The sequence below is a fragment of the Cotesia typhae genome, unplaced genomic scaffold (assembly GCF_013202065.1).
Source record: "Cotesia typhae breed Kobodo isofemale line unplaced genomic scaffold, CoteBio_Ctyphae scaffold_121, whole genome shotgun sequence".
NCBI lineage: Eukaryota > Metazoa > Arthropoda > Insecta > Hymenoptera > Braconidae > Cotesia > Cotesia typhae.
In genome coordinates, this window is record NW_027423773.1 from 849100 (window position 1) to 875498 (window position 26399).

General features: G+C 30.3%; 3 protein-coding genes and 1 long non-coding RNA gene across 6 annotated transcripts; 2 read left to right on the forward strand and 2 right to left on the reverse strand.

The window, feature by feature from the left end:
- The first annotated feature begins 1291 nt into the window (after positions 1 to 1291).
- LOC141533687 (uncharacterized) lies at positions 1292 to 3364 on the forward strand. Its single transcript, XM_074252698.1, has 6 exons — positions 1292 to 1726; positions 1822 to 2074; positions 2341 to 2521; positions 2589 to 2766; positions 2884 to 3018; positions 3111 to 3364. Exons 1-6 carry the CDS (start codon positions 1312 to 1314, stop codon positions 3293 to 3295), a joined length of 1347 nt encoding a protein of 448 aa, XP_074108799.1. The 5' UTR covers positions 1292 to 1311; the 3' UTR covers positions 3296 to 3364.
- A 1707-nt stretch (positions 3365 to 5071) lies between these two features.
- LOC141533738 (uncharacterized) lies at positions 5072 to 6188 on the reverse strand. Its single transcript, XR_012480338.1, has 2 exons — positions 6061 to 6188; positions 5072 to 5338 (listed from the first exon to the last, which is right to left on the reverse strand). It is a non-coding gene; the product is annotated as an uncharacterized LOC141533738 (long non-coding RNA).
- Positions 6189 to 19446: 13258 nt separating this feature from the next.
- On the forward strand, positions 19447 to 24457 carry LOC141533900 (putative phosphorylase b kinase regulatory subunit alpha). Of its 3 annotated transcripts, none has more exons than XM_074252994.1 (11): positions 19447 to 19595; positions 19664 to 20154; positions 20205 to 21180; positions 21242 to 21351; positions 21448 to 21595; positions 22037 to 22215; positions 22280 to 22430; positions 22604 to 22911; positions 22987 to 23200; positions 23268 to 24076; positions 24168 to 24457. In XM_074252994.1, exons 1-11 carry the CDS (start codon positions 19583 to 19585, stop codon positions 24393 to 24395), a joined length of 3627 nt encoding a protein of 1208 aa, XP_074109095.1. In that variant the 5' UTR covers positions 19447 to 19582; the 3' UTR covers positions 24396 to 24457. The 3 variants fall into 3 exon arrangements, with proteins under 3 accessions (XP_074109095.1, XP_074109094.1, XP_074109096.1); XM_074252993.1 differs by lacking the exon at positions 21448 to 21595 and adding an exon at positions 21790 to 21937; XM_074252995.1 differs by lacking the exon at positions 21448 to 21595 and adding an exon at positions 21790 to 21937 and having other exon boundaries at positions 19458 to 19595; positions 19642 to 20154.
- A 1-nt stretch (position 24458) lies between these two features.
- Positions 24459 to 25961, reverse strand: Mrpl28 (mitochondrial ribosomal protein L28). Its single transcript, XM_074252997.1, has 5 exons — positions 25827 to 25961; positions 25510 to 25676; positions 25040 to 25298; positions 24818 to 24961; positions 24459 to 24752 (listed from the first exon to the last, which is right to left on the reverse strand). The coding sequence occupies exons 1-5, from the start codon at positions 25848 to 25850 to the stop codon at positions 24513 to 24515; spliced, it is 834 nt and encodes a 277-aa protein (XP_074109098.1). The 5' UTR covers positions 25851 to 25961; the 3' UTR covers positions 24459 to 24512.
- Between the last annotated feature and the right edge of the window lie 438 nt (positions 25962 to 26399).

The following is a 26399-nucleotide window of genomic DNA, read 5'->3' on the forward strand; positions in this document are numbered from 1 at the left end:
CCTGTTTTTCGTAAGTCTTGTATGACAAAAAACCCTATCTATGTCTAATTCTAAATCCCTCTCTGCGATGCAACTTGACAATAAAATAAAAACGCCAGCTGTTTTTTTAAAATGTATTTTCGGTTAATATAAATTAGTAGATTAAAGATAAATACTAAATTGCTGTATTTTTTTTTTTAATATTTTTAGAGTCAGATTAAATTATTTTGTAAAAAAAAAAAAAAAAATTTCAAACGTAAATTGAACTAAAAAATAAATAAAATCAAAATTTACTAATCCGCCTCTCAATTGAATATAACAAAAATATAAACGTATAAATTCCGTTCATCGAGCGTTAATTTTGCCGACATAAAATTAATGAATGCCCGTACATTAATAACCATTACTACCAGCGTATTGTTTTGTAACTTTTATTTCATTTCCACTTAGTAAAATTTGTTAATTGAATCCATTAAAATTTATTGAATCGTTTTTGGATTAATATTAAACTGTTTTTAATTTATCCAATGTAGGTTCATTTATATAAATTAATTAGGATAATAAATATAAATGGTGAGTGGAGAGTTTGCAAATGCATCTGCGGTAGTTGTATCAGTTTGATAAATTAAATTCATGTTCGCGGGCATTGATTTTCTCGAATTGAGTGAAAATTGATTAAAATAAATTTTAAAATCACAATAATAACTAACTAACTATTTATTTACATTATTATCATTAATAAGAATCAAGGAAACTTTTGTTCGATTTTTTTTTTTTTTTTTTAGAAAATTTTCCTTTGAAAATGGGTTCGACCCTCTTTCCAAAATGGCTCTTAATTTTCTTCTATTTAAAGCCGGATAATTTAGTGAAATTACTTTGAAAAGCATGAGCGATTATCAAAATAAAGACCGAGTAAATAAACAAAGTATAGAATAACAAAATAAAATATTTTCAAGTTTATGAAATAAAACCCCCTGGGCTCCGGCCGGCTGACAAAATATCTGACTCACTTAAATGAAATCTATCATTTGGACCCTTTTCTCAGTTCAAATATTAACACCAGGTGCGTTTAATCCATGCTATACAGCTCAAACTTAATAAAATTACTCTTTATTCATGCTTTTTATAAACATTAGTAAATTTTTATTAAATAAAATAGTAACGGTGGTCATTTAATCATTTTTACAATCTACTATTGTAAATTTTATTGTAAAGACTGCAATAAAAACAATAATGTCTCTCTAGAACTTCCTGCTTAGATATAAATATGATTAATACTGACAAATTCAGTATTTGAATATTTTTCAAAGTATTAACACGCAATTCTGTAAAATGGAGCCAAGAAGAAAGAATGTAGGCGCCAAACAAAGAAGAAGGAGTTTAGAACATAGTTTGAGGTTAATTATCAAACACATGAAGACCTCAACAAAGTTATTGAAGCTCCGCATCGTAAGCGAGTTATTTAACTCACTTATAAGTGAAAAATTAAATTCCGAAAGATTTTGGAAGAAACTTTGTTATAAACACGAAATAGTTCCCTGGCTTGCAAAAATAAAGAAAAATTTATTCTCGTTAATAAAAAAAGACAATATCCTTAATTTATTTTTAATCAATCAGAGTAACTGGAAAAAGATGTATCTTCATTACAGAAAATGGAGAAATATTTTTAGATCTTTGAATTCCTCTAGCTGGAGGGATTTGCACAATGCCGGTTATGGTGAAAAATTCCTTTTCGTTGCAAGCTTTGGTAAGTTTTAGATTTTTTGCAGCTAATTGTTGCAATAGATTTTATGACTCTTTTTATACTGCAATTACTAATTAATAATTATTGTTTTATTGTAGCGGGACATTTAGCCATAAATGTTGACGATAAATTTATTGACGTTATAATTTCAACTAAAGGCAAGACAAGAAAATTTCGATTGATCAAACCGGTGGCTCAAGAAAATTTTACAGTGGAAGAAATAGGTTTTTGGAATGCTAAAAACGGTGGGATTTTACTGTATGTACTATTGGATAATGGATACTTGTATTTCGGAAAACATACTATGACTTTGTGGATGAGCAATAGTCAAGCATTTGAAAATATTTTATGGTAATAATTTAATTAAAGTTCTTATACCTAAATTAATTTATTGTATTAAAGCTCTGACTTCGGGAACCGAAAAAATAATTCGGACAGCCCGGACGGGGATTCGAACCCAGATCTATCTGGTTACGCGCCAACGGCTCAGACAGTCAAGCTATCCGAGATATTGTCCGTAACTACCTTTCAGTCTGCTAATAATTTTTTCTTTAAGGAGATCCTTTTGCCGTCATTGTTAAATAAAAAATATTAAATTATTCTTAAAAAATTTACAGCACTGAAAACGATGCTTTGATATCTATCAAGGACGACTTTACACACCTGAAAGAACATCTCCGTTCGCCTAGTTCCCCGTACAATCCTATTGTTGGAAACTCTAAAGAAATTACAGGGCTACCAAGTAACATAAATTTGGATGAATACACAATTATTGGCATGTTTGGCGATGCCGACAATGTGAGTAAATCAATCGTATTCTCTTATTGGATGATTGGTTATAAATTATAACGTTGATTATTTTCAGCTTATATTAGCTTGTCTTAAGGAAAAAATGTTACTAAAAATAAGGATTAAAGTTCCTAAATCTGCTGAGTCAACTTACGAAATTTATAAATTCACATTATTAACCCTAGATGATTCCAACGCAAGAACCCCTTTTTATTGCTATATACCGCACAGTGATGTTATGGTGATAGCTAACGGTAATAACTATTTTTAAATCGTTCATAATTATTATTAGATTTTCAAATCAATTTTTTTTGTCAAAAAAAATTATTGCAATCATAAATTAATCTGTAATAATAATTATTGATAAATAGGCCCGCACTTGTGGATCTCTTGCGAGTACAAAATTTCCAACGATTTCAGTCACTACTTGCGTCATGTAAATTGCATAAGAGTTGTCACTTCTCTGACGATGCATTGCAATATTATACTCGCTGGTTTAGACAATGGTACAGTATAATTTTTTTTTTTAACTCTTTAAGTACAGTAAAAGGACCGATTGTTGACATAAAATAATAAAAATTTATTTTTTTTACTTCAGGAACAATTTTGGTTTTAAATTTCGAAAATTATCAGGATCACAATAAAAATCGTCTTGTTCTTATTAAAAGACTTTGGATTGATACTGTCAAAGACCCAATTATCTCTGTTAATATTGACGAGGTTAATGATCGATCAAGAATCATTGCTGGGACTAAATCTACAATAAAATATTTAGACTTTTAATTAAATTTGTAAATTACTGCAATTTTTCAGTAACTTTTTAATAAAAATAAAATAAAAAAATTAATTTATCATTTATTTATTTTTATTTTATTTAAGGAACCTTGTAAGAGTTTTTATTATAATTATTTAATTAATACATTGCAAAGCTAAAAGAGCGTATAATTTTAGATAATTAATGAACGATAGTAATGTCAATAGTTAATTTGATGGTACAATTAATTGATTAAAGTAATTAACAACGGACAATAACAGTAAATAACAATCCGGAAATATGTGATGGATGATTGGAATTGATAACCAGCTCATTACCTGTCGACCATACTTTGCGACAGTTAGACTCCGACTATTTCGAATGTTGTTTTGTGTTGTTTGTGTATAATTAGTGTTTGTGTCCATTAGAGATGATATTGTGAATTGCACTGCGGATAATAATCGACCACCAGTCTCTATTTTCCGAAATTATCATCTTGGGGGAAATATCCGCGGTCTAGTTGTGTAATATCGCGGAATTGTATGCCCACATTGTTGTAATTACATTATTATAACTAATGGAGAAAGAGAGAAAAGGGGTATTTTCCACTGCAATAGGTAATTTTAGTGTCATGGCGCCGGCGAATAATGTTTTAATTAAAAAAAAAAAAAAAATAAATAATAATAATAATAATAATAAATTGCAATATCAATAAATTTAACGGTGAATAATTTAAAGATACTGCAATATCTGTCATGGGAAATATACTTGTTACTGATGATGGCAATATAAAAAAAAAAAATCTTTAATTTTCCGGTCACTGGAGAAAATTCTTTACATTTTATATTAATTTTTTTATTTTTATTCATCAGCATAGATCTAAAATCTTTTTCTGTTGGTCATTAATCTCTACTAAAAATTTCAATACCAATTCAAATTACTATTTTAATTTATTGCATGCCTTAAAGAGATCCAAGTACCCTCCTAGTGTATAAAATATCTATAAAAAAGTAATACGTAGAAATAAATTTTTAAATTAATTTATAAGATTTTTAATCAAAAGCTTATTATTTTTTTAATCAAATTCAATAAAAATCAAATTTTTTTTAAATTGTTAATTGTATTAAATTTTTAACTAAATACACGGCTAGTGGAATTTTTATTTTACATGTAAAAATTACAATTTTCAAACTTAATTAATTTTTTTTAGATCAACTAATTGTTGTAATTATAATTAAAATTTATTTTAACAATCTTAAATATTTATAAATTTAATAATGAATATAAAATATTTTTTAATCTTAATTTCTAGGGCAGTTATCAAAAGTAAATTAAAGCGATAAAAAATTCCTCGGTAAAAAGAAAAAAAATCTCCGAAATCATAAAGCTGAATACCATCAGCTCTATTTATCTCTAATTTACCCCAACTTAATCCGGACACAAGTAAACAGAATGAAAAGCACAAACTAAACAGATGACCTGTTAAATCAACCGGCTAGACGCTTAGCGTAGGTGTGAGTGCCGAATATCTGACGGCGGTAAGATTAAGTCCCTCGGATCTTTATCGGGAGTCTCTTTATTTCAACTTTAACCAGGAAGGGGCAAGGGGAGGTCAGGTCTCTTAAAATGATCACGCGATATATTTTCTCCGCACGCAATACCGTCACTATCATACTTACTAACTTAATCATTTATAATTAACTACCAAGTACTCTGTTTATATTTATTTTTCATTTTTCATACTCTAAATAATTAAATTTACTAGATTCTCTTTTCAAGCGCATTAATTATCGGAGCTATTCAGATAATCCAAATCAATTTTATTTTAATTTTAATTATAATTAAATAATTTATTTATCAGCTCTTAATAATAATTTTACAGCAAGTATAAAGTTGTTCTATTAATTATTTCATTTCATGACGATGAACAACTGCGACGCCTCCATTGCTGCCAGCCTGCTCCTCCAAATGAATTCGCAAACTGCCCAAAAACTACGGCGTAGGTTGTCAGGACCAAAAAAATGTAAATTAATAGTAACATTTTATTTGCTGCCATTTTGAAGATTTTTTTTCTGGAAAAAAAATTATTTAATTATTTTTAAAAAAAGGAAAATTTGGGATCATTGGAAAAGTCTTGTATCGTGTCAACATTGACATTTTTGAAGATATAAGCTCATCCCGATGTTACACTCGTCAAGAGCTTTCATTTAAATACCCACATCAATTTTTCATATATTTATATATTTATATATATTAAATATATGTATATATGAAAAATATATAAAAAATACATGTGGGTACTCAAATGAAAGCTCTTGATGAGAGTTACATCAGAATGAGCTTATATTTTCAGAAACGTCAATATTTAAAAAAATACAGTGCAATTTAATAAAATTCAAAAAAGTGATAAATTTTTTAAACCAAAAAAAAAATTTTTTTTTAACCAAAAATTTAATCTTAACTCAAAAAATTTTTTTCTTGACTCACCAAATTAATTATTAAATTAATCCGCCATTTTTACGGATAAAAATTCTGGATCATTAAAAAATAATTAATAGCAATAATAATTTTTTAATTTCATTTAAAAATTACCCGAATTTTTTATATAATTATTAAAAAATAAAAAAAAAAATAATTAAGCCGAAATTTTTGTATAAAAAATTCGTAATTTTAATTTTAACTAATTCTTGAAATTTTTATAAATGTAAATTACACTTTTGTTATTCTAATAATAATAAAATGAGAAGAATAATAATTAAAATATAAATTTTTGTATTTTTTAAATAAAACATACCTGTTTTTAATTTTATAAAAAAAATTTTTTTAAACTTATAATTCTTAAAAAAACAATTTTATCTTTACGATTTTCTTCAGAAGCGCAATGTGCAAGAGCCTCAACACTTATGTCTCCTTTCCCGGGACTTGCAGGCTTTATATCTATAACGTGCCTCATTTTCGCTGATAACAAAACAATGTGTGTATAAAAATTGTGCTACAATAATCTTATGACGTGGAATTATTTACATTCAAATCACGTAGTGCTTTTTGACGATATACAATAAAATAAGTAATTATTTAGTTTGTGCCCTCAGCTAATAATATTGACTTATTACGTCAGCTTCGTATAAAAATTTAACAATTCTATCCGAATATTCATAACATGTTTATTATAATATTGTCATATTGTATGTATGAAATATAATTTATTGCGTACTTAACACTTGTATTTGGCACGTCATCTGTTTGAGAAATGAATCTGCCTTAATTTCCAGCCAACATTCTTAATCATGTATCTGTACAAATATTTGAAGGTTAGTAAATGGAACTCAATTGATCGGTCTGATTTATTACACAAGTTGTAACATTGTGAAATTTTTTTTTATTTTAATACACAAAAAGTAATTGATCTTGCATATTAATTTACGGTCTAAAGGCATATATTTGTTATTATATAAAGCGTGTAATTTTTTTTTTGTCTTCAATGAAAATTTAAGAGGTCTAGAAAAATTAAATTAATAAAATTTTGATTAATTATGTAATGACTTTTATTAAATTGCTCTGTAGTTCCTTAACCATTGAGATTTATAATAATATAAGCTCATCCTGATGTTACACTCATCAAGAGCTTTCATTTGAGTACCCACATGCATTTTTTTTATATATTTTTCATATATATTTATATATATAATATATATAAATATATAAAATATATGAAAAATGCATGTGGGTACTTAAATGAAAGCTCTTGATGAGTATAATGCCGGGATGAGCTTACATCCTTAAAAATGTCAATATTTCACAAGATACAAGGACATTTTTTTACTATACATTAATTAAAAAATTCCAAACATATATAAAAATAAAAGATAACTTCTCCTTCTTTTTCTAAATGACATTTTTCCCATTAATGTAATCTAAAGAAGCATTTCTTAAAAAAGTGTCACTATTTCACAGGCTGCGGTGTCGCGCCGTGCGAGAAGGTGTCGAGTAACTAATAACGGTTACAGTAGCTTATTCAGTGAATTGCATCGTTTTACCACTTGGTTGTCTTTATGTTGTAAGCTACATACTCCTCTGTATACATCTATACAACTATCAAGTGGAATAATATATTTAAGTGTGCTATACGCTTAGTAATATATTATTTTCAGCCATTTATCTTTCAACATATTAATCCACTGTTATTATTATTCTCTTAAATTATTATAATATTCCGAAGCTTTAATCCAGAAAATTTTATTTAAATTCAAAAAATTAGATCAATTTATTAATGGTCTATATGCTATTTAACATGTTACCCATAAATAGTTATTATCAATTTTTTATCTGTACTAATGGACTGATGAAATAATTTCAATAACGTCAAGGGATTGATAAAAACCTAATTGATAATTAATCTGACCCTGGAAAAGTCAAATTTTACGTGACTTTTGTCACATTTCTTTTTAATACTAGTAATTTTTGTTAAATAAATTATTTAATTAAAAAAAAAAAAATTACCGCTTAATTTTTGATTAATTTAAATTAAAAATTTTTTTTTTTGGTTAATAAAAAAAATTATAAACTCTTAAATTGTTTGATGGTTAAAGAAAACTTGAATAAAATATTGAAACTTTAGACGCAAATTCTTTATCGATCTTAGCCTCGAGTAATAAACGAATGAATAAATAAAATAATATAGATAAAATAAATTAAAAATTTTTAAGAAGTTAAAAAATAAAAAAAAGGAGTTTTTTTAATGAATTTTATCTAAAATATAATTAAAATTATGGTCTAATACTATTTAATAATAAAATTGAAGTAAAAACACTCGATTGAAAATTCTGCAAGCGAAAACTTTAAACTACAAATCGCCACCTAGCGGCCACCGCAGAAACTAATTAAAAAATTAATTAAATTTACGGCTTATGTGCAATAAGATAAGAATTTTTGTAAAGCGTTGCTTAAAAAAAATAATTTTCGCATCAATCGTATGTAACAGCTGATAAATCGATGAGAGTTCCTCTTAAAAGCAATCACTAGAATAATTAATTTTTAGCTGAAATAGTACACAAAAGAACAATGTACCGATTGGTAAAAAAGTAAAAAATATCATTCAAGTTCATTTAATTTTTTTTATTATTTATTGATCTATCGGCATGACCTGGATTCAATCATGCCAGAATTGAAATGTTAAAGATTGCATTTGAATTGCATTGAAATTTAAAACATCCGCTTCTTTTATCCTACCAATTGGTTTTTTTTTTTTTTTTTTTTTTTTTGTCACGCTCTTATTAATTTACACATCCAGCGAACACTTTCACGTGAATTTTTTTCATAAATTTATCCATTAAAGCTCTGACTTTAGTGACAGTATTTAAGCAAGATATCAAGGATTCATTAAAATATTTATTGTATTGCAACTTATGAGCGTGCAGTGATAAAAAAGGGCAAAAAAAAATTTTCAGTAACGAAGGAGCTGTTATTGGTATTCGATATTTCTGTACAGTAAGCTTTGTATTTTAGATTTATAGAAATTAAAGTTTTGTATGCACTTAAGAGACCGGAAAATTTTTTCAATCATGTTTTCTAAAGAGGCTTTTTTAATTGATTAATTTAATATGATGAAAATGTACTGAGAGAAAAAAATTTTGGTTCTCTGAACTGGAAAAATCTAGTTAGTTAGCATCACCACTATTTAATTGAAGTTTTTATACCTAAAATAATTTATTATACTGTACCTTAATAACATAGTTACTTAAACTATTTTTAGTTAAATATATGGGCACAATAGTCATCTTGATTAACTTTAACTCAGTATGTCTAGATCTACATTTTAAGTTACTGTAACTCAATTATCCTTGGAGAGTTAATGATATACATTTGGCAGCTAATTTGTCATTTAACGAAAAATTTTGGGAAAGGAGAGAAGAAAGGATAAAGAAAAAAGGGGGAACCACTCAGTGGGAATTTTTCGGCAACCGAAAAAATAATTCGGACAGCCCGGACCGGGAATCGAACCCAGATCTATTTGGTTACGCGCTAACAGCTCGGACAGTTAAGCTATCCGAGACATTGTCCGTAACTACCTTTCAGTCAGCTAATAATTTTTTCTTCAAGAAGATCCTTTTGCCGTCAATGTTAAATAAAAAATATTAAATTACGCTTAAAAAATTTCGCCCTTTGGCGGAAAACAAGTTAATTTAAAAAATTATTTAACCGACTGCCTTCCAGTAAAGCGAAGGTAATATCAAGGTAAAAACATTAGCTAGCCATAAAGCGACCCCAAGTACACAAGTTTTCATTGTAGGACACATTTTCTAAGCATTAGTACAGCACACAAAGTGCCGAGCGTCCATAGCCGGTGAAGTTGCTCTACTAGAGCCCTAGAAAGACTCGGTCCCTCAGTATTCAGTAGTCAAAGGTTAGTTGTTGTTATATTGTGTGCAGTCTATACAAAACTAAAGGGGTTACAGCAGCTCTAAGTAGCGCCCCGGGCTACTCATACACTCAGACTTATAGCCAAGCACTATTCAGCTTGCAATGTAATGTTACATTACGGATTTACGGCGAAAATGGTCTTTAACTATGCCCCGACAGTATAATACCACGCTCACTGTTTATTGTCTGCTTACGCTCGCTCATTTCTAACCATAGCCCTTACCTTTTGTCGAAAGGTTTTCATATAAATTAGTACTTTGTTTCCTACCATGCTTCAGTTTTAATTAAATTTAATAATTTCTATCTTTCCGCGATTTTCAGGGGATAATCAATTAATTTAACCTTTGATCAGAAATTTCAATGCTTTGTCCCATTAAATTGCTGACAATTATATAATTTGATAAAAGCACAAAATAAAAATTAAAAAAAAAATTTTTTTTTATTCATTATTTTTTAAATTTATTTTTAATAGTGTACAGTGGATAATTATAATTTTTTTTTTCCTTTTGTTAAATGTAATTTATTTTTATGCGCAATTTAATAAATATAAATCGGCTTTGCCATGACATCAAATTAAAGTTGGCTCTGTATTTTAAATTAATACACACTGAAGATATTGAATCTTATGTCAAAACATCAATTGTTACTCTAATAGAATCCTCTTTCAAGCTATGCTGCGAATCTGCTAATAATACTGACGTCATTTAAGTCTCTATTATGAACGGAAAAAATGTGGTGGCTTAAAATAGCAAAGTAAATTAGGTTATTAGTACTGTATTGAATTTTATGAAAAAAAAAAAAAAAGCTTCAATAATTGCGTAAAAATTTTTTTATTTCTTAATTCTTGACATTTTTAAAGATATAAGTTCATCCCGATGTTATATTCATCAAGAACTTTCATTTGAGTACCCACATGCATTTTTCATATATTTTATATATTTATATATATTATATATGAAAAATATATGAAAAATGCATGTGGGTACTCAAATGAAAGCTCTTGAAGAGTACAACACGATTATCCTAATAATAATAATAATAATAAATAATTTTTTTTAATTAAAATTAAATGATTATTAAGTACTTTGCTGGTCTCTAAAAAATAGAAGCGGAAATGTAAGAGCGAATCTTAAAAATTTAGAAATGATAAAATCAACAAAAGTATTCTTGCTCTTCTCAACGTATCAAATGACTATTTCTATTGATGAATAAAATAACAAAAAAAAAAAAAAAAAAAAAATAGAATAGATACAAATAAAAATGTATCAATTTCTTAGCAAGCCCAATTGGGAACTTTTTATCGAAATAGTTTACTAGTTCGCTACTGGTACGTGCCGCGTACTTGTCGAGGCCAATAAAGAAATGTAGAATGCAACAACAGAATTGTTAGGTCGAGTTATTGTGATTGTCGACCATCTATGATATACAAGAGAGCCATGAGGCATCTGGAGATCTTATCTTGGATACTATAACGACTATTTTCAATAGACTCGACTAAACTCGGTGTTTAAATTTCTGCAGGCCAGAGTTTATACAATTGCATTCATCGATATTGATCAAATAGCCGATTATTTCAACAGTTCAATTTCTGGATATTTTATTGCGGCGGCACTTCAATCCGAATTTTATAAAAAATAGTCTAGTGGACATTTTGGAAAATTTTGAAAATCTCTTAATTTTGTTAGAAAATTTTTATTATTTAATTTATTTATATTATTAATTAATAATTTTTTTAAATTATGTAATTTATTAAATAAATAATTAATTTATTTTTATAGCAAAATAATTAAAATCACCGTCATATAAAATTAATTATTTTATTACAAACACAAATTAACATAAAAAAATATTTTTTAATATTAACAAATATTTATTTCTATTAAAAAATTCTTTGTTAGCATTAAAAAAATTTATTTAATCAAAAAAAGTGACTTATTTAATTTTAATAGAAAATAAATTTTGCCCTAAAAAAAAAATCATTAAAATAATTTAAAAAAATCTTTCAATTTTTTTTTTTTTAGATTACACATGTAGTAGTCCGTAGAAACAAGTAGCGTCTTGACTAACAATTTGTTAAAAATTAGTGCACACACTAATTTTAAAAGACAGGTGATAGGACGATCCAAAGAACACATTATCGGAAATAAGTATCCTGGATTTTAAATATTTGACATTTAATATTAAATATTTATTTTTTTTCCGTCAAAGTCGACTGCATACTACAGACGCCGAGTGTTTTATTTGTTGTAGGAGCGACTGAGCAAATAGAGTAACTATGAATTTATCGTAGGAAAAAATGCGTTTATTATTTATGGGTTTATAGAGAATGACTGTGAGGAACTTTATTGTGGCAAAGTATCACCTGAAAATTAACCGAAAGGAAATTTGTAGACCCGGGACCGGGAAAGAAAGATAAAGAGTGGTCCTAGATAAATATCCTGGCTTGCGGCTCCTATGTAAATATTGATAGTCTAATGCCAACAGAAAAAAATCTCTGGCTTTAAATAAAAATTGTAAAAAGCTTAATTTTATTTTTTTTAATATTAAATTTAAAATAAAAAATTTTAATTATTAAAAAATTATTTGATAAACTATAGAATTTTTTTTTTTTTGTAAATGTAAAAGCAATAATTTGCCTTTTAAAAGACGTTAAGTACAACCAGCAAGTTCACTGTCCTCGAAAGTGGACAGAAAAATAAATTACAAATAAACAATAAGAAGAAAAAAAATTATCCGCAGTATTGTGAAGATTGTATTGAATATATTTGTCACACTACGGTCATTAAAAATGACAAATAAAATAAAATTAATAAAAGAGAGACGTATTATAAAGAATGGCGGTCAACTGTTGTGTGAATAAGAAAGATGTCTCTCCATGAATCATAGTCTCTACTTTTTTAAAAACTTTACGCTTTCAATAGACGCGGGATGTATGTATTATATTAATATATTTGTATATATGTATGAGTATATACGTGGATATAATAGGATAAATATATGGAATGACAACCCGAGCGGTCTTTTAACTCTTTAAAGCGATTACTCTGCCCTAGATATTGTGTCCCATAAGCTCTTTTTTTTTTTATTCTCAACACTAAATTTAATGAGCAGCAATGTAACAGGTCAACGATTTTTTTTTTTTTTTTTTTTTTTTTATTATTATTTTTCAATCCTTTCGAGTCTTAAATAACTCGAAAAATTTTTTTTTTTCGTCAATTTTAATAAACGGTCATTTGATTTTATACAAAAGAATTTTTTTTTTGCCAAATTTTATCCATGAGAATTTTTTTTGTAATTAATTATAAAATTTGTAAATGTTAAAAATTATCTGCAAAATTCCGCAGCTTCAAAATTATTATTATTATTATTATTATTATTATTATTATTATTATTATTATTATTATTATTATTATTATTATTATTATTGAGGCTAAAAATAAAAAATTAATAATAATTATTTAAATGAAAAGTCAGATGAAAAATAAAATTAAAATAATTTGACCAGCTGTTTTAATAACATAACAACATAACACCTTCCACACTTCTCTATTCTTCTCTATTTTATCAGCTAGCTTATTTACCAAGCGGCATAAACGGAACAAAGAGACCGCTTTTTATTGATACGATTAGAAAAGCCCTCGGATGAATAGAATTAAACCGCCAACACTTTTCCAAAGGTTGTTCTTCTTTGTTCGGGGTTAGATGATATAGATACCGACTAAGAGAACTCTTGTCAAAGGTGTCTATTGTTTCCTTTATTTTTTTCGGCGTTGGTGATAAGAACCAAGTGATATGTACCAGTTAAATATAATTTAATTGGACTAATTTATCGTTTATAAATTAGGTGTGTAATTTATAATTCAAATTTGAATTAAAAATTTTTTTTAAAGATATTCTTGCTGAAGAAAAAACATCGAAAAAAAATTTTTTTTTTTTTGTGAGGCCTTTCTGACTTTTAACTATAAAAAAAAAAAATTATTTTGATCGAATTTACAAATTTTTAGGAAGTTTTTACATTTAAATTGTTGGCCAAAAAAAAAATTTATTTTTTTTTTTTTAACGTTACGGTCTAATAATTAAATGCGTATTATTAAAGTCTAGCCAGGCCAATCCTTACGATTAGTAGTTAAATTCATCCTCTTTACAATATATAGTATAACGAGGTAAAAATAAAACTAAAAAAATTCCAAAAGGTAAAATAAAAAATAATTCTTTTAATTTCTTATCTATCTATTTAACGTTTTACACTTAAATAATAATAATAAATAACAAAATTCTCGTGTTGAATTTCTTCCTATCCATTATTATCTCTCCGACAATGTAATACACGTAACATGTAACACACTGACGATAACGAGCGGAGTGAGAGACCGGAAACTAGTTACACATGTTTGAGTATATTTATCTCTAGTCTCTTGGAACTAAGAATCTTAAACTTAAACTTAGAACCCTTGACTCTCAAAATTAACTCTTCCTTCGTGTATCTTAGAAAACTACGTCATTGTTAATTACCGATACCATTTTCCACGTCGGTTCTTTTTTTATTTTATTTTTTTAACTATTTTGTGACAGATACAGTTTTAAAATTCTGAAGCTTACGACATCGTAGATTTTTTTGTTAGTTTTTTTGGTGACATCTTAATTATAACAGACATTAATATTATACTTAAGGTTAATATTAGAATATACGTCAAGCAATTTATCAACTTTAAATGCCGACGTGATTTATTGCTCTGTTATTATTTATAATATCAACAGCTATTGATGGATTTATTTTTCAGTTCTACAATTTTATTAATTTTTTAATTATATTATTAATATTTTTAAAATAAAAAAAAAATATTTTTTTAATAATAATAATAATAAAATTTTTTTGACATGGGACGAATTTTATATTTTTAATTTCAATTATCTAGCATAAAAAAGTAAAATTATTGATAAATGAACTTTTCAATGAATCTCTCTGAAGAGAAAATTAGCTATGGAATTAATTCAAGTGATAATGAGCATCAAATACTAATCCTTACTCTGTAGCGGAGCTGATTAGTTCTCATGCTGACGTGGATCATTTTCAAAGTTAAATCCCTTGAAATAGTGAGTAATCTTCGGTTTCATCCCCTCCGATAGGGGGTCGAACGAGACAGGATATATAAGGCTACATCATCACTGTGCTCGAATTAGAGACGAAAACAGCAAATAGAAACGAAAGATCTACAAAGGGAATCGCTGAAGTAGAGTTCGGTTGGGATTATTGGGGTACGTTGCCCAGAAACTGAGACTCGATATACAATATACAAGCCGAGGGTGCAGATTCGATCACTGACCTAGGGATTTAGAGCATCCTGCTCTATCTGCTCTATATTATCTATCACCAGCGACGAAACTTCAGTTCTTATTCAGCTACGGAATAAAAGTGTCCAAAGATCTAGAATCCTCTCAAGGATCAAGCCCTTGTTAGTCTTGTTACACGGAGATAAAAATTTTAGATACAGAAAACAGAAATATGGTCGTAAAGGCTGATGATAATAATAATAATAATAATAATGTCCTGTATTATATGAAAATAAAAAAAAATTACTCGAGATGGCTGCTGAATGTTTTAGGTTTCGTTTTCGAGTTTATGCTTTTCTTTTACAATTTTCAGGACTTAACGTGGCTTCTTGGACAGAAGTTAATAATGAAGGGAGCGAAAATTGTTTTTCAATCCTCCGGGCTTAGATTTTTTTTTTTTTTTTTTTTTTATAGGAATGAAGCACAAATTTAATCAAAAAAAATTTTTTTAATTAATTTTTTAGTAAAAATTTTAAACAGTTATATCTTGTAAAATATTGGCATTTTTTAAGAAATAAGCTCACCCTGACATTACAATCATCAAGAGCTTTCATTTAAATACCCACATCAATTTTTCATATATTTGATATATTTATATATATGTATATATGAAAAATATATGAAAAATGCATGTGGGTACTCAAATGAAAGCTCTTGATGAGTGTAACATCGAAATGAACTTATATTTTTAAAAACTTCAATATTTAAGATCGTACAGTGCAATTTAACAAATATAAATTACATTATTTAAAAAAAATAATTTACAAACAAAAAAAAATTTTATTTTTACCTAAAAAATAAAATTAAAAGAAATTTTATTAAAAAATATATTTTTTTTTTTCAGTAGAATAATTTTACTTAAAAAAAAAAAAAAAATCATCTGCCTCGTTTATCAAATTTACACTAAAAACTATTGTGACGTATAATTACACGCCGACGCTTTCAAAAAGTAAACATAATATTAAAAAAAAAATTTCCACCTGCCATTTAGCACCGGAATTTTTTAAACAATAATTACTCGCATCTCTACAGGTGAACGTCCTGCAACCTGTAATTAAATGAAGAGGACTAAGTGGAAGTGGACAGCTACTTAATTCAGAATAAGAATTACCAATGACTATTCCGTTTGAAGATTATTGTAGTTGTAAGCCTAAAAGGGGGCGGTAACAATCGATTATCAGCTAGATAGGACAATCTCTCAATAATCAATGATAAATAATTTAAACTTATAAATAATTAATTATAAATAATTCAGAGTTGTAAAATATCAGGACAAGAACAGTGCAATAATTTAACTCCGACTTATGACAGTGTACTTTATATTTATGGATAGAACGGGGAGTTTATATATAAGTAAGTATATATTTATGTTTAATATCGCACTGGGAGTAGAGAATAGAGACAAAAGTTTGTATTTTGTATTCAATTTCATTTTTTATTTTTATTTCTATTCTTTTTAAACTTTCGTTACATTGTCTTGTTATTTTTCCGCTCTTTTTTACTCCGATGTTCTAGTTATGGAAACTTTTGTATATTTTTGTAACTGAACCAAAGTTTTTCATCAGTTGTGTATAATAAAAATACAGGATCAGAATTAATGAAAAAAAAAAAAATAAATAAATAAATAAATAAGTTTAAGAGTTTACTTTTTTCATTTTGTTATATAAGTGAAAAATATTATAGTTTAGTTATTAAGAAAAAAAACTTCGCCAAGTCACAGTATGCCTTCAGCGCTTTTAAATAAAAATTATTAATTAATAAATATAATTTTTTATTTTTAAATTTAAAAAGACCCGCGCAAATTTTTAAAACTTCTGAAAATTTGTAAATTTAATTTACATTGCCTAATAATTAATAAAAAAAATTTTAAAACAGTAATTTTTTAATTATTTTACAAAATTAAATTATTTTTTCGTCCAAAATTTTGTTTTTCATTTAAAAAATTTATTTTAAAAAATCTAACGATATTTTTGGGCAAAAATCGGGGTCTGTAATTAAAAAACCCATGGGAGGAGCAGGTAAAGCAGATCTGAAGTAAAATTCTCCAGACCTTAAGGCTTAAAATATAAACATAAAACACAAACTCAAAAATACGAAACAGATGAAAATTCAAAGGAAGAATATACAACAGACGGAAGAAATAATCTAGGCGTGGCATTTCAACAAACCTTTTTATTTTTAATCACCTTTATACCTCGAATACTTTCAATATAAATTCTTGCAACTGTCGCTTATTATTCTGCATTGTTTGCCCGTTTTTTTTTTTAATAAAAAATAACTTTGTTTGAGCTCAATCGCCATTTGAAACTTAACTACAGGCTTTTCTTCTCACGTCTTGATTGATAAAATTTTTTATTACTTCCAATTTTTTTTTTTTTTAAATTAATAATTAAAAAAAATAAATTTTTATTAACATCAATAATAATTTAAAAATTCAAATTAATTAATGTACTGAATATATACACACAACACTACCGCAGAAGCTTACAAATATGCTTCTTCGTACTAGAAATAGCCCTTGACACTTTTTTATTACATTTTTCTTCTTTTTCTCGGGTTTTTATGCCTCAGGAAATCTAAGAAGCTACTAAAGAGATTACTACGCGAGATGCGGTCTGTTAAATATTTCTTTCGGGTTTTTTTTTTTTTTTTTTTTTTTTTTAATTCGAGACCCCTAATCCTCCGCACACGTGGTTTGGTAATTATTTTATTTTAGAGGCGATAAATATTGTAAGTAGTCATTTTTTGAATTTTTTTTTTTTAATTATTAAGCTACGTAGATTGAATTTACAAATTTTCAGGAATTTTTTTAAATTTTATTATTAAATACTCAGATTTTAAAATTCTAACTGTGAGAGCTATAGCCACCTAGCGGAATTTTTCTAAACTAACTTTTTAATCTAATTTATTTTTAATTGTTTAGTAAATTAATTCTATCAGTGTATAAATTTTAATAAAATTTCAATTGTAATATTTTATAAAAAATTTTTTTTTTTTGTAAAAAAAAATTTTTTTCTTAAAAAAATAAATCTAAAAAATCTATTTAAAAAAAAGAAATTAAATTAAAAATTGATTAAAAAAATGAAAATTTCACACAATTTAATAAAATCTACAATATAAAAAAATTTATTCGATAATAATTTACAAGAAAAGTATACCCTGATGATATTTAATAGTCAAACAGATGTATAATGACGAGGATTATTCGGCTAACCGAGGAAATAGGTATGATTAGAGAGTGACTTAGTGACTACTTTATATTTTGAAAAATAGGATGTAACGATGGTTAGATCACGTAATGATGTTGTGTCCCGGGTTTGTTAATATTAAGACGGTGATTTTTAGAAAACAGCTGGAAGCCGAATGTACGGGGGACGTAGGTATAGAAGAAAAGTTAACTTATAGATCTAGTGTATAGACTTATAGCCCACAGCCTAGAGATACAATAAAAGCGAAGAAGCGCAATAAGAAGAAAAGCGACAGAAGATGGAGGAGTGTTTTTGATGTTGTAGATCTCGTTGGTTTTAACTTCAGGCTTTACATTTTAGGTCTAACTTTTAATTTCGGAGTAGGTGGGTCCAAATGTCTTGTAACATCTATAAAATTGATGTAGTACACCCGGTTTATTATTTATAGGTTAAATAATCATGGAGATTTTGGTTATTTATGTGAAAATCTTGGGACGTAGTCTTTATGGACCGTGATAAATAAATACGGTAATTAAAAGTTACAGGAGTTGATGGATATGTTACTGTTTAAATTTATTTATCGTTTGAATATTTTCTTTTTTTTTTTTTTTTTATTGAAAATTCTTAAAAAAAAATATTCAAAGAAATTTTATTAAAAAATTAAGAAATGACCTTGCATCTTGTGAAATATTGACATTTTTAAAGATATAAGCTCATCCTGACATTACACTCATCAATACCTTTCATTTGAGTACCCCCATCAATTTTTCATATATATATATATATATATATATATATATATATATATATATATATATATATATATATATATATATATATATATATATATATATATATATATATATATATATATATATATATATATATATATGAAAAATATATAAAAAATGCGAGTGGGTATTCAAATGAAAGCTCTTGACGAGAGTAACATCTGGATGGGCTTATATCTTCTAACCCGTCAATATTTAAGAAATTACAGTTCAAAAATTGCATTAAAAAAAATTTTTTTTTAAAATAAAAATTATACGTCAAAAAGATGTCTTAAATTTATTTTCTCTCACCAAAATTAACAGAGTTAGAGCAGTCGAAGGTAAAGAAATAAACTCCGTAAATATGGCTACTCAACTGCTTATCCTGGCGCCATCTAAGGACTCTTATTCAAACTCGGTACCCAAATCTTCAATTCGTTATCATCCATCTAAACAGAAACAAAACACTGTCTATTTATACGTAACATTTGACATTCGTTTAACATTGTCACAATAATTAATATTTATAAAAACAATAAGCCGAGTTGACTAATGTGTACATTATCAATTAGATAGAAGAGTAACAAGTGTCGCGATGAATATGTAAATGAGATTCCAAGGTAACTTATTGAATAATGAATTCAGTAAAATTTTATTTAAGTTCAGTGAAGTGATTTGGATATTTTAGATAAAAAAATGCGTAGCAGAAGCGACTCTGGAGTGAGGCTGGACTACTACCAGCGGGTGATCCACAATGTGATAATGAACCACCAGAACCCGGTAACAGGGCTGTTTCCGCTGAGCGAAGACCTGGACCACGCTTGGATCCGGGACAATGTCTACTGCATCCTAGCAGTGTGGGGGCTGTCGATGGCTTACAAGAAGATCGCAGATGTTGATGAAGACCGAGCGAAGACTTATGAGCTGGAGCAAAGCTGCGTAAAGCTGATGCGAGGGCTTCTGATGGCGATGATGCAGCAGAAGGACAAGGTGGAGAAGTTCAAGATCACCCAGAATCCGTTGGACGCGATCCACGCCAAGTATTCCTCGACAACGGGCCAGGCTGTGGTGAGAGACAACGAGTGGGGACACCTGCAGATTGACGCAGTGTCTTTATACTTGCTGATCTTGGCGCAGATGACAGCCTCAGGATTGCAAATTGTCTTCAACTTGGATGAGGTAAGAAACCTTTTATTAGATTGTCTGTCTTCTAACCCAGTTTGCTCTAGGTCGCCTTCATCCAGAACTTGGTCTTCTACATCGAGTCCGCGTACTGCATTCCAGACTACGGAATCTGGGAGCGCGGGGATAAGACCAACCACGGATTGCCTGAGCTAAACGCCAGCAGCATCGGGATGGCCAAAGCAGCCATGGAAGCTATGAACGAATTGGACCTGTTTGGCGCCAGAGGAGGACCTACATCAGTGATCCACGTGCTAGCGGACGAAGCCCAGAAGTGCCAAGCTGTTCTACAATCGATGCTTCCCCGAGAATCTAATTCTAAGGAACTGGACAGTGGATTGCTTTGCATCATAAGCTACCCCGCGTTCGCCGTGGATGAACCTAATCTGATCCAACTGACCCGGGACACGATCACCAAGAAACTCCAGGGGAAATACGGCTGCAAGAGGTTCCTCCGCGATGGCTACCGCACGCCCAAAGAAGATCCCAACAGGCTGTACTACGAACCTTGGGAGTTGAGGATGTTTGAGAATATCGAATGCGAGTGGCCTTTGTTCTACTGCTACCTCATCCTGGACTACTGCTTCCAAGGAAATGCCGGAGGAGTGGCGGATTATATGAACGCGCTGGAGAAGATTCTGGTCAAGAGGGAAGACGGAATTAACCTGGTACCAGAATTGTACGCAGTGGCGCCGGAGAATGTAGAAGCTGAGTACGCTGAACCTGGAAGCCAGCCGAGACTGCCTTTAGGACGCTGTCCCTTCAAGTGGGCCCAGTCTTTGTATATTCTCGGGAAGCTACTGCAGGAAGGATTCCTGGCTGTTGGAGAACTGGATCCACTGAACAGAAGACTCTGCAGCGAAAAGAAGCCAGATGTCGTTGTCCAGGTGGTCATTCTGGCTGAAGATGATGATATCAGGGAGAAGATTGCCCAGCATGATATCCACGTGCAAACTATTTCCGAGGTGGCGCCCATCGAGGTCCAGCCTGCTAAAGTTCTCAGCCATTTGTACACTTATCTAGGTAAGTGGTCAGATAGAAAGATTTTGATTGTAACCTTGGTTCTGATGTAAAATTGTCCTAGGCCGCAATAAGAAGCTGGGTCTTTCTGGAAGGAAGTCCAGGGACGTTGGGATCCTCAGCACCAGCAAACTCTACTCTCTCCAGGACAAGATTTTTGCGTTTACACCTCAGGTAGGTGAAAATTAGGCAGTAGCGAGTCTTTTCAGGACAATTGGGGAAAATTCGGTTGATGGGTCTTTAAAAGAAATTTACTTAATTGCTGAACAGTTAACCGATATGACACGTTTCTACATCGCATCAGACTACGAATTAATGATCGATATATTCAAAGGTGAAATAAACTTCTTGAAGTCTAGCTGGCAAAATATGTTAGGTCGACCACTTGTTGTAATGCCACTCAAGAATATCCACCTAGGTAAAGTAGGTCCAAACTACCCCTTGTCCTAATGTGTAATGTTTAACCAATTAGGTGTTTCATTGATCATCAGCATGATTGCTTCCAATTAGTTTAAATTTAAATAAACAAAAATGGTTGATAATAGTTACTTTTAATCGTTAATAGATCGATTAGTTAACAACCGAGTGTATTTTTTTTTTTGCATGAATCAGAATTTCGATGCCGAAGAATTTTACGTTACGAACGACGCCGATTTTTTAGCGAGTATTTTTACAACAAACTTGGCATTTCTCGGTATCAACTGGAGACAAATGCTTGGCAGACCGACAATAACTATTGTAGCTACTCATAATCACTTAGGTAATTCCGCAACTAATACACTTCCTAATGAGCATTTTTTGATCAGAATTGCTGTCAAATTTAAAGCTTAGCTAGAAAATTAAGAGACTTTGGTTCTAGATCACGGCAAAATCCCGCTAGCGATGATCACCACGATGAAGAAGTTGAAGAGTGGTTACATCAACGGTACTCGAGTGTCCTTGGGTAATCTCAATGACTTCTTGACCACTTCTTGCATCACCAATCTAAGTTTCTTAGGCAGCGCTGAAGACGGAAAACCAGACATACTAAATCCTCAGGTTCTTATCCAATTTTTGAATCAGAACCTTGGACAAGCTCTCCAATATTCCTTTCCTGTTCCAGGTTCAAAAGTACTTGGACGAGCACCTGATGCGCGCCTTTCCTCTCCGTTCGGGGCTTCTAGATCGTCCCGCAGTGCGCAGCGGTAAAAACTTGCGACGGAAAATGTCCTTCAAGGGAGCGATTAAGAAAACCCGGTCGATTGCTGTCGAACGTAAGCTCTAATCATTAAACTAGTTCCTTATTATAACCAAATTCTAATATGCATGGGCATGATTACTTACCAACCGGTTTTTCCTTCGTTTCGTTGAAGGGAAACGTAAGTTACCCCTAGCAACTTAGTGCGTTTTAGAGACGTAGATTAGAAAGAAATGGACTTTTTTTTAGCTGAAATTCTTGGAATGGCAGGCGAAGAACGGCGACCTTCTACCGTCATGCCCGTTAGTCCTTTTATTGAAGTCACGGATGCAGCTTCGACGTCTCTGCAAGCTGATGCAGAATCCAAGGCTCAACCTGAACCTGAGAAAAGGACGCCTTCACCAGAGATTCCAGCTGCTGGTGATGTGCTATCTAGGAAGCACAGAATTCGCACTCTTACAGAGACTCAGTACGCTGATACCGAAGTCGAGGAATTGATGGCGATGCTTCGAGAAACTGAGAGCTTGGAAGAGCAAGGGGACATTTTGCAGTATTTGGTAAGTTCCCTATCGTAAAAATTCATACGGAGAAACTTGATCAAGAATCTTGAGCTACATTTCCACAATTGGTAGGTTGATACCCAAGGACTGCAGTTCAATACAGGAATGATAGAAAACGGGCACCCTGTTTTGGTGAAGGATCTGTTGAAGGGTGTTTATGAAAAAGCTTGCCAGCAAAAAATGTGGGGGATTGTCCGGCACACAGCGGGGATGTTAGGAAAAAGGGTGGAAGATTTAGCCAAGGCTGTTACTGATCTTCTGGTGCGTCAGAAGCAAGTTACAGTTGGTAAGAATCATTAGATCTAAAAATAATGGATGTTTTCGTAAGAAAACTTGTTACCTTTTTCTTCCAGGAATGCCACCGACAAATGAGCAAACGATTGTAGCGCCTCTTCCAGAAAACGAGCTGCGTTCGCTAATCCACCAGGCCTACGGTGACGACGAGTCAACAGCGATGTTAACCCAGGAGCTCCTGGTCTACTTGGCGATGTTCATCCGAACGGAACCGCAGTTGTTCCACGAAATGCTGCGACTTCGCGTGGGATTGATCATCCAGGTGATGGCGACTGAGTTGTCACGAACCCTGATTTGCAACGGCGAAGAAGCTTCTGAGCACCTGCTCAACCTCTCGCCTTTCGAGATGAAAAACTTGCTCCACCATATCATGAGCGGGAAAGAATTCGCGATCAGCAGCGTCGGTCGCGGAAACTTTTCGATAATCTCCTACAAGTCGAACCGGGTGAGCAAGAAGTCACAGATCGGAGGGTTCTTGAACGATCAGGCGGACGTCAACGAGGCAGAGCCTGATCGTCAAGGTCAGTGGTTGAGAAGAAGGCGCCTAGATGGCGCTTTGAATCGCGTGCCCAGGGATTTTTATCCGCGAGTTTGGCAGGTGCTCGAGCGCTGCCAGGGGCTGGTTATCGAGGGAAAAGTGCTACCCCAGCACCTCACCCAGGAGATGACTTCAGGGGAACTGAAATTTGCTCTGGCGGTTGAGACTGTTCTTAATACCATTCCGCAACCGGAGTACAGGCAATTGGTGGTAGAGGCGCTGATGGTTCTCACGCTGATTACGGAGTACAATGTCGTCGCTTCTCTAGGGGGGATGATTGTTGTTGAGCAGTTAGTGCACCAAGCTAACGCCATCTTTCTTGAAGATCAGGTAATTTTCACCCATTTTTTTAAATAAACTATTATAAATCTATATTATTAAGAAATAACCTTTTAATAAATCAAAATTTCTTCTTTCAAAGATGAAAGTCGACGGAGACGCAACTCTATGCTGTGCAAAGCCCAAAAATCAGCGAGAAACAACGCCAATGGGAACTTTACTGTGCGGCGGCGCTGCATACATCTGCCAGCACTTCTACGACAGCGCTCCAAGCGGTAGTTTTGGAACAATGACTTACATAACGCGTGCCATAGCTTCTTTTTTGAACTTTCTGCCCAAGGAGGGTGACCTTGAGTGCAGTATTTCTTGATACTCGTCAAAAATTGTTATTGTAATTGTTATTAGTTAAATATATATTGAAAAGGAAACTAAGTAACTTGATAAATTCAGTAATTTATTGAAATTTTAATAATTACACATTACATAATTAAGCTTTTGGGCTTTTGGAAAAAGGATTGACTTTGTCGAGCCAGGAAGTGCTTTCCGGTTTTTCAACTTCTACATTTACGGCCTCGGCAATTTTAGCTTCTTTTAATTTGACAATTAACTCAGATCGGTATTTTATTTTTAAGGGTGCACTTTCTACTTTACTGCGTTCGATTTTGAAGAATTTTTTAACTGCTTCTGCGTAGGTGAGTCCGTACCATTCAATTTCTTCTCGCGTGTACTAAAATAATTTTTTTTAAATATTATAAATTGCTTTTCTAAAAAACAAATAATTAATTAACTTACAGCAGTTAAATATTCTTTGTACTGATTGTAAATTTCTTCACGTTTTTCAGGATCGTCTGGGTACAAAGTTTTGTCAGCCAAGGCGATTAAAATAAGACGCTTGAGTCTCAGAGCTAGCAAAGACCTCAAATCACAGGCTGGTGTCTTAAATTAAATTAAATAAATAATTAATTAATTTTTTAATTATTATTTGACTTAATAGGAAAAATTTTGTTGTACTACCTTCAACAAATAATGATCAAAGCCATAATGCTCGTTAATTAAATCAATAGTGCGATGAGTAACTACTGTTCTTATGTGTTTGTCTAGTACTTCGCTGTAGACTACGGATTTATGTAATCTAGGTACCCAAAATTTGGCAACTCGCCTTTTTTTCTGGTGTTTCTTCACGAACCCTTGGACTACGGCCTCCCCTCCCCATATTCCTTGGTCCAGTTCTTTTGGATAAAGCAATCGCAATGGGACATTTTGTACTCGAACTCTAGATACATAATTAAAAAAAATTTGAAATTTTTGGGTGATTTTCAACGAGCTGTAACTCCGAGGAAAATAATCGTATAGTAAAAAAAAAAAAAAAAAAAAAAATGCAAATTGTAGCTCCAAGTGTCTAGTTTCCAGGATATGACCATGAAAATTTTTTACTATAAATAAATTAAATAAATCTTTAATTTATTTTTTAATAAAATACTTACGGCATTCCAAGCTGCTCATCAAAATAATACTTCCTAGTATTAGGAACATAATGAACCGCTGCTGGTTGCTGGTTTTTCCATTCACGCCAAAATTTTTTGTACGCTTCTGGTAATGCTGCACCTACACCCTTCGACCATCGGGTTGGTTTCGGGAAATAATACAGTTTCTAAAAAAATATAAATGTATTAAAAAACCATATTTTTTTTTTTTTTTTTTATAAATTATAAATTCATTCAGTAAAAAAAATTACAATATTAAATAAAAAATACTTTTCAATAATTTATTGTAATTAATATAATTATAGTTAATTACTTACGTTAGTAATATTTGGTGTTGCCATTCTTGAATATTTTTAATTCACAATATTAATTAAATAAAATAATTTTTTCGCTCTTGTATTTTTTTTTCCTGCTCCTATTTTTGGGTTATGTTTATAAGTGAAAGCCACAAAAGTAATTTAAGAATTTTATTTCACTCCCTTCACAGCTATTGGCTGATAAGGGGCGTTGCTATAAGACTGAACGTTGATAGGATAGATTTTAGATGGTAAGTTTCTGTTGAATTCAATATGGCGCGAAGTGGAGCGTAGTAATGCGCATGCGCGACTTTTGAAAATTAACGCGCCGCTAATTTTAATAAAAATAAAGAAAGTGTAGAATTTTTTAGTTTATTATAATTTTTTATTTGAAATAAAATTAAATATTATTAATTAAAGGCCTGAAAAAATTTTTTCTTATTTTATTTAATGTAAGCACTGATTTTTTTTAAATTTTATTGAGTTTATAAATGATAAATAATACATCAAATTTGAGGAAATCAGGTTTTTTAACGATGAAATAATTTTATGTTCAAATAAAGAATTGACGAAAATATATATTAAATTAAATTT